The sequence below is a fragment of the Temnothorax curvispinosus genome, unplaced genomic scaffold (assembly GCF_003070985.1).
Source record: "Temnothorax curvispinosus isolate PA1 unplaced genomic scaffold, ASM307098v1 QBEX01010743.1, whole genome shotgun sequence".
Classification (NCBI taxonomy): domain Eukaryota; kingdom Metazoa; phylum Arthropoda; class Insecta; order Hymenoptera; family Formicidae; genus Temnothorax; species Temnothorax curvispinosus.
The window spans coordinates 331,134-346,016 of NW_020220523.1; the positions used below are offsets into that span (position 1 = coordinate 331,134).

At 35.9% G+C, this 14,883-nt stretch overlaps 2 protein-coding genes across 3 annotated transcripts in view; one reads left to right on the forward strand and one right to left on the reverse strand.

Annotated features, from left to right (window-relative positions):
* Window positions 1–14,883, reverse strand: part of LOC112460710 — a 69,113-nt gene that overhangs the window by 38,797 nt on the left and 15,433 nt on the right. The gene's annotated exons all lie outside the window — the stretch shown is intronic.
* LOC112460711 (neuroglobin-like) overlaps window positions 6,886–14,883 on the forward strand; it is a 65,070-nt gene continuing 57,072 nt past the window's right edge. The window contains exons 1-2 of the mRNA XM_025025528.1: window positions 6,886–7,277; window positions 7,552–7,595. Coding sequence (XP_024881296.1) covers window positions 7,579–7,595 — 17 coding nt within the window. The 5' untranslated portion in view covers window positions 6,886–7,277; window positions 7,552–7,578. The remainder of the gene's footprint in view (window positions 7,278–7,551; window positions 7,596–14,883) is intronic.

The following is a 14,883-nucleotide window of genomic DNA, read 5'->3' on the forward strand; positions in this document are numbered from 1 at the left end:
TTTCATTCTAACTTATTGCACTAGTTCAGAAGTGCAGCGAAAACGAACAGGCCAATTATAAATATCTTCTCATTGTCAGTAACATGATCTAATTTGAAATTTAATTAAATTTAACTGTTAACAAATAATTTAATCCTTTTCTAATGGAAATTTGCAATTAAACGAAATTAATTGCTACTTTTGATGAAACAAAGCGTAAATGTGAAACGATAATAAACCATATTCACAAAATTAATTTAAGTATATTTCTAAATATAAGCAGTCCCATAAAACTCGTAATCGTAATTTTAATGATATATACCTGAGCATAAAATATGACAAAAATTCTAAAACGAAAATATCGGAACTGTAATACTTTTCAAATGGAAAGCATTTACAGTAATCGATTTAAATAACATAAAATTCGTATTACAGTGTCGATATATTTGCCTTAAATTTTTTGTCTTATTTTCTGCTTAGAAATATGTCATCAAAATTAATACTGCGAATTGTGGCACACTCAGTATATGTATGAAATTTTAGACGATACAGGAATTCGAGATTTAGAATTCATACAATTTTGGAGATCACGTTGCTATTGAAAACCGTGCAATTCAAAACTCCACATCCACATAAAATTGGGCATTTGGTTTCCAGGGATTATAAAAAAAAACTTTTAAAAATTGTCGCAATTTTTTATCGTGCTATTCGAGATATCGCACTCCGTGCGATTCAAGTACCGTGTTATTCGAATATCACCTGTATTTTATACTTATATATTTAAAACGAGAAATACCTTCATAATTACGTTAATCCAAGACTGATCACCCGGGGTAATTTTTACACCCTCAGTATCGAAAAAATAAAGCTCACAGTAATTTTAATGTGTATGCTTCTTCCGTTTTTTAAATATTTTTTCGTTTCTCTTATTTTTTTTCCGGAAAATATTGAATAAATCTATATACATACTGTCCTCAAACACCAAAAATTATAGAACTCGTTATAGAACAATAAAAAATATGCAATATGTAATTAACAACAATGACTGTGATGTAAAAAACCCCAGGCAACCGTTTATGCAAAAATAAAATAAAGTGATTGTTCCCGGGTAAACTATAATTATATTTTAGTCTCCATTCACCGAAGTTTGTTTGAAACAGGAGGAACGCGAATATTCAACGAAATATTCAACGAATATTACGTACGAATATTCAACGTAAATCTACCTTACATAATGTCGAAAATTTCGGGCAATAACAAAAGTTAACTGAAGCTTGTTTTTGATGCGCGAACGACGCGCTGCCTCGCGCCACCGTGAATTCACAGCCTACTTTTATTTACATAAGTTATAAAAAATTTTTCTAGACTCTAGAGGCTCTATAGAGTCTATCCATTTCCGAGCCCATCCATTTGGAGGCAATAGATTGTAATATATTAATTCATTTGTAACATATTTTTATATTCTTAATCTAATGTCTTAATTTTTTCTGTAATAACTAATAACTGTAAGAATAAATAATGTATTCAAATATTTCATTAGATTAAGTAATACAAAATACTTTGCTACATTAATTTTATCATTTTAGATTAAAAATTTTGATATAATGTTTAATAAATTTGAGTGTGTTAGAAAAAGATTGTTTCTGACTCTTTTATAATATCTCATTTCTCATATACGTACATTTTGTTTACATTTGTAATATAAATTTTTACAAATCCATTGCCTCGACATTAAAATTAAAAAAATTACTCACCGGCCGATGCGCAACAGCGGAGTTGTAATACTGCGTTGATCTGTAACGTAGAAATATTTTTACGTTAAAAACAACGTCCAGAATAATTGATACTTGAAGTAAAATTAACGTGCCCGCGTTAAAAATTTTTGAAACGTTATTTTAACAAATATCTGATTTAAAAATTCTAATACAAGAAACAATCGCGGTCGGCGCAAGTGGCCGCATATATTTTCGCATTATTAATCTCGTTCGCATAATTAATGCGCGGAAAATCGCAAGTAGTACCACAGCCGTGTAAATAAAGACCATTCTACAATACGTCGCAAACGCACCGTCGCCGTCGCAAAAGACGGCAATTGCTAATAGTTAAAAAGTGCTATTTTCGATTGCCGATTGCCAGTTGCTGTCACCAGAAAGTTAAAAGTTCGCCAACTCTCTTTCGACAACCACAAACTATAAGCGCAATCGGAAATAACACTTTTCATTTTTCAATTAGCAGTTTCCATCGTTCGGCGACTGGCGACGGAGCGTTTGCGACGCACGGTATAGAATGGTTCTAAAAGAGACGCGACGTTCGCGACGTGACATCTTTTCTCGCATACGCCGGAATTAAACTCCGAAAGGAAGAAAATAATAAACGATTAATAATTACTCACCCCACGGTCGCTCCGCCGTCGCCCGATGCCTCCCAGGCCTCCTCCTCCTCCTCTCCTCGGTCCTCCTTCGATGTCGCAATTCGCATCTCCGTCGGCGCACTTGGGCGCACTCATTCATGACGTTCAGTTCACACGCGATGATATCGTCGGTTATGGCTACGTTCCGATATTCACTTCAAGTACTAAAAATTTATAGTTTGCGTAACGTACACTACAGAGTTTCAGTACTGGCAGTGAATATATCGGAACGCAGCCATGATCGCGCGACACTTTCGACACAGGCGACACTTTGCACGGCACTCCCGGTATTAATCTCGCGACGCGTACTTACACGGCGACGGAAAATTTACGTCGGCGAAGTTACGAGAACGAAGCTATACGATCCGCTCGACGCCCGTCGGCCCGTGATCTCTCGCAGATATAAACGCGACGAGTGGAGTTTAAGATGGCGGAGAGAGAATTTCGTAAATCACGCGACCAACTTCATTGATCAGGCGCAACCGTCGCAAGCACACTGCACTTGCTGCTTGTCAGGCGATTTTGATTAACTGCAATTAAATCAGTTTATGAACACTGTCTATCATTCACGGTTGTCAGATATCGAAACACGACGTCAATAGACACTGTGATCGTAACTAATTAAACACGTCGCAGCGTTACTTACTCGATGTAAAGTCCGCTCGTATCCTTAATCGGTGCTCCGAAAAAACGACGGCAATTTTGTTCTGAAGCCGCGCGACACAATGGCCGCGTTCAGGAAACACAACTGTTGAGTGAGCGCTTATTATGATTGGTTCTTACACTTAGATCCGGAGTAGAACCAAAGATAAGAACCAATCACATTAAAGAATCACTGACCGCTCACTCAACAGTTGTGTTTCCTGAATGCGGCCAATCACACCGCGCGATATGCGGACGCCGCGGCTAACGGCTTTTCGGTAACTCGAGAAGGGGGGATGGAGCGGGAGTAAACAAACTAGGCGGCGCGGCGCGCGCCGCGCGCACCGATCAGGCCATGTCTAGTGTCACCCCTCTCCCACTCCGTCCCCACTTCCCGAGTTGCAGAGAAGCCCCGGCCGCGTTGTAAACGCACCGTTTGCTCTCGGATCGTAGCGCGGCTTCGGAATTTGCCGAAAACGTTGCCATCGTTTTCGGAACACGCATAAAATATATACGAGCGGACTCTACGTTACGAGTAACGCCGCGACGTGCTTAATTAATGCGGTGTGCGGTGTCTATTAATCATACATCCATAAACATCATACATTCAACCTCGTTTTTAATCGTGTTTCGATATCTGACGATCGTGGGTAATGGACACAGCGTTCAGCGTTCATAAACTGATTTAATTGCAGTTAATCAAAATCGCCTGACAAGCAGCAAGTGTAGCGCGTTCTCGCGACGGTTGCTCCTGACGAGTGAAGTTGGCCGCGCGATTAACGAAAACTTCTCTCTCCGCCATCTTAAACTCCACTCGTCGCGTCTACCTGCGGGACGGCAAGTGTCACGGGCGTCGAGCGGATCGTACGGCTTCGTTCGGTAGCTTCTCCGACGTAATTTTTCCGTCGCCGTGTATAATTAAGTACGTGCCGCGTCGCGAGATTAATATCGGGAGTGCCGTGCAAAGTGTCGACTGTGTCGAAAGTGTCGCGCGATCATAACCGACGATACTTTCGCGTGTGAATTGAACGTCGTATGAGTGAGTGCGCCGACGGAGATGCGAATTGCGACATCGAAGGAGGACCGAGGAGAGGAGGAGGAGGCCTGGGAGGCATCGGGCAACGGCGGAGCAACCGTGAGGTGAGTAATTATTATTCATTTATTATTTTGGCGTTCTGTGGATTTCGTCACTTTTGAGGTTTAACTCCGGCGCAATTTCGGAGTAACGGAGTTCGATCTCCGTTACTCCGCATATGCGAGAAAAGATTACGTTGCGGATGTCGCGTTCTCTCTTATTCACACGATCGTAACATACTTGCACGATTTTCTGTGGATTTCCGTAGATTGCGAGTTTTACTTAATGCGAAAATATGAGGCCGCTTACGGCGGCCGGGCCGCAATTGTTTCTTCCATCGCAATTTTTAAATCAGATATTGAAATAACGTATTAAAAATTTAACGCGGGCGCGATAAATCATTTGCTTCAAGTATTGATTATCTTGTGGACACTGTTTTTAATGTAAAAATATTTCTGTGTTACAGATCAACGCAGGGTTACAAACTTACAACTCCGCTGTTGCGCGTCGGCCGGTGAGTGATTTTTTTTTTATTAGCCGACTTTTTATTACACAAGTTACGCCGAGTTACGCACACGCGAAACTCAGTTTTCTCGGCAACGCAGAAACCTCGTTCTGGGCTGCGTTCCAAAAATTCACTCTAGTTAATTAAAATGCTGTAGAGTGTACGTGAAGTTGAACTATAGATTTTAGTTTACCCAGAGTGAATTTTGATACGCAGCCCTGGACATTACTGCCCGAGTTTCAAGCGCGAGCAAGCATTTTCGCGCTTCTCGGTCCGCGCGCTCGTCGCATTATTACCTCTTGAGGCGCGGTTCTTCCCCTACAATTAGGTAATGCCGGGTATACGTGGTAACTCGACTCTCACTGTTAACGATACTTAAACGTATCGAGGCTATTTACCCGAGCAGATATATCGCGCGATTTATTTATCCGCAGTAGAAATCGAAGCGGCAAGAGTCGTAGCATACGGAAAAACGCAAGATTCCGTCGAAAAAGATCACAATTTTGAAACTCTCACTTGTGATTAGTTGATTCGCTTGAGTCTTACACGTTTCCTCCGTGTGCCACACAGAATGGCAAGTTTAGTTTATCGTGTCGCGTAGATTTGTGCGACGATTGCTTTTTTCAGCGACATGGATTCGTACTTATCTCGCGTCGCGCTTTGCATTCTTCGCCGATACGTGCAGACATGTCCGTTATCGTTTTTTTTCTGGATTAGAGCGGAGTAACGTATGTTCGAACAGCCGGATCGATTAATTTAAGTATAACGAAAAATAGTACGGATCGTTTGTTAATAGTGCTACATACATTTACGGAATTGTCACGTTGTGCACGGCTATTAATATCGGGCGTTAATATCGAAAGTGCCATGCAAAGTTTCGCGCTATTGTTATTTTTGTATCACTTTCAACAATTAACGCGTTTTCACGAGAATCTTTTGAATAACAAAGAAAGTAGGAAGGAGCCTGGGGCTTGGGAAGCATCGAGCGACGGCGAAACAATCGTCAAGTGAGTTAATTATACCTTGAAATAAATCTATGAGATGATATAATACTGTAATTACATATTAACGCGAATGTTTAACTCCGGAACATGTGCAATTGTTCGAATTCGCTACTGTGCATATCTACATGCAAGAACGCGAGCATAGAATAGAGCTTATTGCTTAGTGCTATTATAGATCGATTGGTTTATCCGATTCATTTCGGTGTAACGTTAATTAACAGAGTAGCAATTGCAATGCGGACAAAGTGCTTGAAATTGATAATGTATTAAATGTATTTAAACTCGCAAACATGACAAAAGATATTTTGCAGCTGGAATATACTCGATAAACGATATGACGATGAAATGACGATGAAATAATTTCCGCAAAATAAAAATTGTTTTTAAATCGAGTAGAAAATATTATACGTAAATATTAACATTGTTGTTACTTTTTAAAAAATATTTTATGTATGGACACGATTTGCAGGAAATACCTGCCGATGCGAATGTCACAAAAATATGATACAATAATTTTATTATATACAAAAATATATATTATAATACATATAAAGATAATTTTATATGTAATAAAATATTTTATCGTTAAACTATCATTCTCGCGTAGCAACTCGAGCAAACAGTTAGCAAGATATTTTGTGGACCGTAACGTTTATATCTCTCGAAACGTGACTCGTTGTATATATAAAGTCACATTATTAAAGTTTTAAATATTTTGGTTGGCATACCTCCCTTGGTATATGTTTGTGACGCACCGAGCGTTTTTTTGATCGCTGATCTATACCGCGTACGGGAGGATCTGGAGGTCGCTATTATTCGTGCTCCAACACTCGATGTAACAGTGCGTGCCGTCTCGCGTATCGTCGCAGTGACTCAAGTAATAGAAAACCGCGATATATCAATCTTTTATAAATATTATTTCATATTTCACGGGATTTCGCATCGGTTATCGCGACTGTCGTGATCGACGACTTGTTATTTATACATTTATGTGCAATAAAGATACATTAAAATATTTTTAGAACTAAGTAGAAAATAATTATTAAAATAGCTATATATATAAGCTTATTTTATATTAAATCATTTAAGTTTTATTTTATATTTTTTCCATTTTTCATTTTTACATATTTTTCGCGTAAAATTTTCTATCGTAATTTTTATATCTTTTCGATCTATGTCTGTTGCTCATTTCTTTAAGCGTTTTTTTTTTCTTTGACCGTTTCTTTTCATAGGTATACACCTTGGCGTAGTGGGCTCAGTATTTGACTCAACTAACGTGCCTATCGTTGTCGATTAAACTGAATAAACGAACCGGTTCGTCGCGTCACGCGTCGGGAGTGCCGTAATTGGACGAAGAACTTTTTTTTAAGGTTTATTCGATCTATATTCATGTTCACCGCCGGCAGTAGTGCTTCCGATAAGATTCAGGCGTTTTCGTTGCTCGAAATACGACTAGTGTTCGATAGAACTGGATAACTTGTTAAGTGTTTTATAAACGAAAGTGTCGTACAAAATATTTTCATTGATAATTGGTCCGCACGCGATCGTAATTATCCGCGAATGTTTTTCGCGAGTGTTGTGCAACCTGAGGAGGAGGGCTGACAATCTGAGAGGAGGAGGAGGCCTAGGAGGGGCATCGAGCGTCGGCGGAGCAACCTTGGAGTGAGTAATTTATTATTTGTACAATACCAGTTAATTAATTGTTTTTTTAATTTATTTGGATGTTTCAAACCAAAATTAAAGAAAAGGAATTTTAATAAATCTTTAGAGAACTTGTATTTGAGAAGTAGAGTGTTTTTATCCGTGAAAATCGTTTAATTATTCAATTCAATATCTACTTAAAGAAAGAATATAAAATTCGATACTCACAATTAATTATTTTAGACATTGATCTTTTGAGCGCTGCTATAATGTAGATCTTATATTTGTGTTACAGAATCAACGTAGTACCGATAACTCCGCTATGATAACAGCGCATCGGTGAGTGACAAAACAACTTTTATTTTATATTGAAGTAACACGTCTATGAGAAAAATTATAATCACATATGTTAATTGTATATATACGCTACTGAATACATATTTGCATGCAATTAACAATAGTATAATATTATAGACAAGTGACAAGTACATGACATCTCATAGATCTGTTATTTTAAAATTGACGAGCTAGAACAAATTAGAAAGAATATTTTGTAAGAAAATCGGTGTAAGAAAATAAGAACTCAGAAATTCTCTTCTTTATCGCAGAATATACGAATTTTATAATTATCTTTGAGTTAAACAGTTTTATGTCATAATACTTGATTTTGAAAATATGATTTTCTATTAAGATGTTATATTAAAATAAATTATGATAACGCGTAACAAAATGTAGTATCAGATTAATATTTAATAAATCAATCTCTCTCTACACAAACTCGTGAAGATGTAAATCACAATAAAACTAATGGAAATTTATCACCCTTTTTCACTATTACATCTTTTTTAATTACTCAAGGCCAGAGGCAACGAAACGTTTAATCTGGCTAGAAGAATAACCATATATAAGATATACATATATGTATATGTACAATATATATGTAGTATATATATACAACATCATATATAATACGTATAACGTCACATTGATAAATGATGGTAGGTGTACAACACCAAACAATATAGGTGAAAGGTGCGTAAAGTAGGCGTACAATATTTTTTCGCATACGTGTGATCGTACGTAATCAGAGACGGAATGATGCCGTCATATTAAATTCCAATCCCTCGCAAATTAAAATCCTAACTTGTTGCAAATTAAATCTTTATTCGCACTCTATTTCCCGGATCTCGAGTGATCGCGAGTAAAGGATCTTGCTGGATTAACCAGCACGTATAAGGCCCCTCCATAAATTGCGTATATATTCGCGATCGGTGTACCTACTAAGATATGTAGGATTACGGATAGATAGAAGTACGGATAGGTAAGACTCGAATAGAGGGATACGGGATACGGGTAAGGTAAGGTACGGATAGGTAAGAACACGGGAACATAATCCGATAATTTAAAAAGTCATAAAATAATTTATAATATAATTAACAATTTTAATCCATCTTTATGAAATTGAATAATTAAATTAGAAACTATGTAAAAAAACATTGTTGTCGAATTGTAAAAACTATACAGTACTGATCACATGATATATTAAATTCGTATGTAATATCAATTATATAATACTATGTCAAGATAAATTCTCGTAATATCAAATATAAAAATATATATTAAGAATAAATGTAACTAAATTAAGACCTAAATACATCGTATTTGATTTATTTTAATTACTTATTTTGTATTAAACGGGCAGAAAAATGAAATCTTGCTATTTAAAATTACTAATGTTTTCACGAGAACGCCGAAAATGAGATTCGAAAATTTCTACCAACAATTGAATAAACGGTAATTTGACGGTTGACTTGATTAAGTTATTTTTTCTCGAAGTGGCTTTTCTCCATCAAGACGTTTTTTAATTTCGAGCCCCTTCGCCACGCGATTATGCGGATTATCCGGAATAATTTACACGCCACTGCGCGAATGTAATTTATACGACCGGTAGGAAAAACTGGCGTTACATACTCGCTGAGCAATAGAATACCGAATTTACGGACTCGAACAAACGCGCACGCACATTTCTTATCTGTCCAGTTTAATCATTTTTTTTTTGAGGTCGCACTAGTAATTTATAAAATAAATACGGCCGGATGTTGAATATGTTAATTAACATTACGTGAGGTCTATAACCGGCATCCGGTAGCATTACTCAAGCTCACTGTCATTCACCTGGTTCTTGTTTACATGTTACAACTGCATACCACTGCAGGTTTCCACTGATACGCACATTGTACGCACGACGAACCAGACGTGCGTGCTATTCGAAATAAACGAGGATAGTAAGTAAGTGTTAATGACTCTTACTTTTTCTTTCGACTCTTCCTCCTGCACGTAGGAATCTTCACTCGTGACTTCTTAAACCTCTAATTATCTTTGTCTCTTCAGAGTTAAGTCTCTTCTCCGTTCTCCGAGATTTATGGAATTTATTTCTATTTGTGTTTGATCAAATTTTAGGAATAAAATACTAAAAGTAGCTTTTAATCAAGAATATAATTAACAAACGATTTAATTTTTAATTATAAATTTCTTTTTTTTTTTATTACAATTTAATTAATACATCTGGTTAATTTTATATTCCAAAATATTTCCAATCACGAACAGAACATGTTATTCGTCACATTGAATATCAGACTTAATTTCTGATTAAATAATTTCTTATTAAATCAAAAATTTCTACGAAAAAACTAATTTTAGAAGTTATTTATACATTTCAAAAATAATAAATTTCCTATACACTTTAACAAGTAAAATTGTTCATATTTGTAAACGTTTGCACATATCTCCTAATTAAGGAAACAATGCTCATCTATTTCCACGCCCTGACCGATTTCACACGACATAATCTCGACATCCTAACAAGATGCTCTTGCAAGAACCAGTCAATTGTTAGCATTCTGATTACGAGCTTCATGCTTAATAATCATCTTGTTTCGAATGGGAACCGATTTCACGCATCGTAATCCAATTGATTGATTTATCCGAGGATTTATCCCATTGCAATGTCGTGTATTTTTTTAATTATATGATTTAATTAACTTCGCTTTTGCAAATTGAAAGAAATTACCTGAAAAATTACTTAATTAAGTGACGTGCAATTTATCTCAGTAAGGAAGTTTTTATTTATTCCGCTTCTACCAACATTATGGTGGCTTTCATTAGGAAGTAAATAATTAAATAAAATATTTTTATACTAATAAAACTTTGTAAATAAAAAGTGCGTCCATGAAATAAATGAGTTCCAGATTGACCGAAACTCTTAGCAAAAGCAATTCGATAGTAACTAGAACTACAAAAAAATTGACTTTTTATGTCTATTTCAATATAGATTTTAATAGATTTATTTTGGTTTAATTGATTTTTTATCTTTTTTTAGTTTTAAAAATTAGAAAATGATAATAAATAAGTTAAATAGAGATTTAAGAGTTAATTTACATTGGTAGAAATGGACGTTAGTCATCCAGGGTGACGCAATTTTCAGAATTTTTTAACTCTCTCTGTGGAGCTTATGCCCAGAAAGCGATCTCGAAGTCATTAGGTCTCCGTATAGTCCATCTCGTAGAATAGCGCTGTACAGTTACTCGGAACGACGCGATATATGAGAGGTAGCCGACAGATGTTCGTACCGTTGAAGAGATGGCGCGGGATGAGTCGACGTCCTAGGGTCCTGGATGTCTTCGCGAGGAAGTCATCTCCGCGACTTGTTCGTCACAGAGAAGAGACGGTAAATGCGAAACGGCGCGTCGGCAGGTGTTGGCAGATCGCGCGGAATTCGCAGATATGAAATGCGCACGGATATAGGCGAGCGTAGAGACGGTTATCAAATGCGGCCTTTAGAAACGTGGACGGTTCTGGGAATAAAAGGGAATGAAAAAGGAGGAATATATAGGACGCGCGTTGATGGAAAAATATATTTACGCATTTACGTGAAGAATATCAAAAGAGCGTAGCGATGGTACATACTATATACGAATATATTTTTGAAGATTTATCATGGAAGCTGTATTCGCAAGATTTCACACGTGCGCGTTTGCAGATTTATTCAATTGTAAGAAGATTGCTTGAAGACAAAAAATTAAAATATTAGTTTTAAAAACGTAACAATTTTTTGACTTACGTAAAAAAGAAGAGAAATATTTCTTTAGCAGAGAATTATTAGGAACAGATTTATATGATTTAATGTGCGTGTCCGCGCAACATACGTAACAAACATTTTGTTTTCAAAATAAATTCTAAAAGAGGAATTAAAATTACGTAAAAATAGAACACTCTCTTTTGTGGTTAGCCTGAATTTGTCTCGGGTCAAAGATTAAAGCACGAGCTGACGGCATTAAATTAGTAAGCATGTCGCTTACAAAGTTGTTGAACTATATGCTCCGCTTGTCACGACAAAATATACATATAGTGAATGCACCGCCGCACGCTAAAGCACTAACGACGGTGTGTTCCCCACTCTATACGACCGTCTAATTAATTACGAGTGGCGAAGAGCGTCGCGGCTACCGTGGATAACGACACCAAGAATAGCCGAATGGTATTCGGTGCGCGAAGGGCATCGCGAATTAAGACTCCTCGCCGTTTCCTTCACGACACCGCGATCCAGAAAACATTTCTAACATCTAGTTGCGGCTTTGTTACGGCCTACCTTGTGGTCATAATAATGATAGGTTACCTACAAACGACTACAGTCTTCGTAATTTTGTAGAATTTATATAAAAAGAACTAGCTCGAAGCATCGTAATGATTTGACGTGAAGAATGCAAATAACATGCATCGTTTCCGCATTACGCGAATACAAATGTCTTTGGAACTATTACGTGGGAACTAGAAACTAACTTAGTTTAGTCAACTTAAGTCCAGGAGCTATAAACCCATTCGTGTATATAACTAACAAGATTATAAATAATAAGCTTCTTTATTCCAATAAATTACTAAATATTTATATACATACATATACAATCTTTTGTTATCTCTCATCTTCAAACAGCTCTGAAAATATCTCTTAAAATATTATTTTTTAAATAATTTTTAAATTTATAAATTAATAAAAAGCTTAAAACGTGTATAATTTGTAGAAATAAGAGATTAAAAAAGAGAGTTACTTTTAATTAAAATGTAAAATTGTAAATCTGTAAGTGTAATCCTACCTAATCAAAGCTTTTTTTTAAATTGCGATGACAATTTCTCTCTACGATTATTTGCTAATAAAAAAATGTAATAATTTTGTAATTATTATATAAAAAAAAGTAACTATAAAAGTAAAATATGAAAATTTTAGTTTTGACCAGTTTATTTCTCATTTCGTGAAATCGATAAAAAGTTAATAACGAAACGCTACGTTAACATGCTGACTACAAAATTGACCGCGACGGAATGTTTGAAAAATTTGATTAGAAAAAGCAAACAGGAATTGGTCTAGATTTGCAACAATTCAAACGAGACACCGTTTGCTCGCATCAATCAACAACGATTTTTCTGACACAGTTCCTCGCTCAGCACAACGATGATTCGATGACAAATCGATCTAGGAGCTAACTGTACTTGAATTTATCCCACAATGCGATTCAATCGAGTGCGTTCCGGGACAATAAAGAGACGCTCAATTGTGATGGCACACTCGTGCCATCAAATCAGTCAATTCACGCATTGTTAATGATAGGCAATGATACCTTTATACTGGCGTTCTCCGTCTCGATATTTTAATATTAATATTGAAAATTGCAATATTTTAAAATAAATATCGATAAATAATATCTTGGAAATGAGAGAATTTTTTTCTTATTTTCTAAGAACCATTTATACAACCAGTTACTTTCTGAAATAAACTGCAAACTTGCTTTGCATTTGTAGGTAATAAATTATAATTATAGATATAATGACATCGGAAAACAGCATTTCAAAATATTTCTTAATTTCCATCTTGAGATACTGTCGATATGTTGTTTGACATCGATACATTATAACGAAATTCCTCCTGAGATCGCGATGACGATATTTAAATAAGTGAAAGCAGATAGAATTTTTTTTTTAATTGACTGTACATACGTATTTATGTATCGTACCACGCGAAATACGATTCGTAAATTCTTGTTTGGTTCAGAATGCGTTTCGTTTACATTGACTCGAATTATACAATCATCGCGTTTTTCGCGACAACGTGGAAGTTGACGCGCGCCTTAATTAAGCCAGTATCGGAAGCATGGCAATAAAGAACGACTTTATGCTTTAGCGCCAGTAAAGTTCACTTTTACTGACGTGGCGAGTGCATTCAATATCTGACTGGTTTTTCTGTCGGGCCATTCGAATTTCAAATTTTTATGTTCGTCATCATACATGCGCACATGTACGAATATTTAAATTATTTCTTTATTACATGTTTTATATTTCTATGTTTTTATTATTATTTCTTGCATTTATATTTTTATAAAAAAATTGTGACTTAAATCAATCTAATACTGGAATTCATATATATCTTTGGCATTCAGTCATCGTGTTTCTCATGTCAAGAAATCATGCTGCTGTTGAACCAGTATTAGCAGTGTTTAGTAACAACTTTAGCGTGCAAATTTAGCTTCGTTTACTTCGCACCTTGTCAGGATTGTGGTTTCTGCACATGTTTACTTGATAGCTAATGTGTTCGACATCTCTTCCCGTTACAATTTAACGCCTTGAACTAACGAGACATAACATATTAACAAATACTGATCGCGCGTTCCCGTTGTAATATTGTAATATCCTATGTCCAATCGAAACAAATCGCTTCTTGTCAGAAACGATGTTTCAAATTTATTTTTAGTTAATCTTGCCTTTGCACGCAATTTATTTTAATTTACAAAAGTGTTCAATATTTAAATAAAAAATGTCTGCGTAATTAAAATAACAAAACGCTCAAGTACCATGTGGAGAAAAGCATCGATTAATAAGTAAAGACAACTTTTCGCGTGAAAGGAGGCCAGGAAAGTGAACGACAGGCAAATATGTAACATCGAATAGCAAAGCGCAAAAGATTCTAGCGAAGCGGAAAAACGATCTGGGAACAGGTGAATGAGCGCGAGAGAACTCGGCTATTGACGCATAATTACGTGCACAACCTGCGTGAGTTTGCACGTGCACGTAATGTTTCATGCCAGGTCAAAGCCACTCGTGAACTACCAAGATAGCAGATTCCTTTCAAGTGTACGAATCCGCACATTTTTCGCGATAGAAAGTCATCGTGGCGAGTTCGTTGCGCGAAGTCATGAATAACCCCGAGAGATCGATTTATCATAATTAAATGATAATTACAAGAGACACGTTGTGCGGTAAAGCATCGATTTTGATTAAGATTGCTAATATCAATGTTTAATGCTAATATCATGTTAATAGTGTTGATGAAAATATCATTAAGATTAAGTATCTGTATAATTCTATTACACTTTGATTTAGGAGACTTGCTCAAGTTATATAAAAATACGTTAGAAAAAGAAAATAAATATTTAACTATTTAGAATGTCTGTATTTAGAAACGGTATGTGTCCTATTACTGTCATAACTATATACCTACGTAAAATGCTTTTCTATATATATTTCTTATAGCGAACAAAGTTTTGACATACCGATATATCTACAATCTACTTCCTTTTTT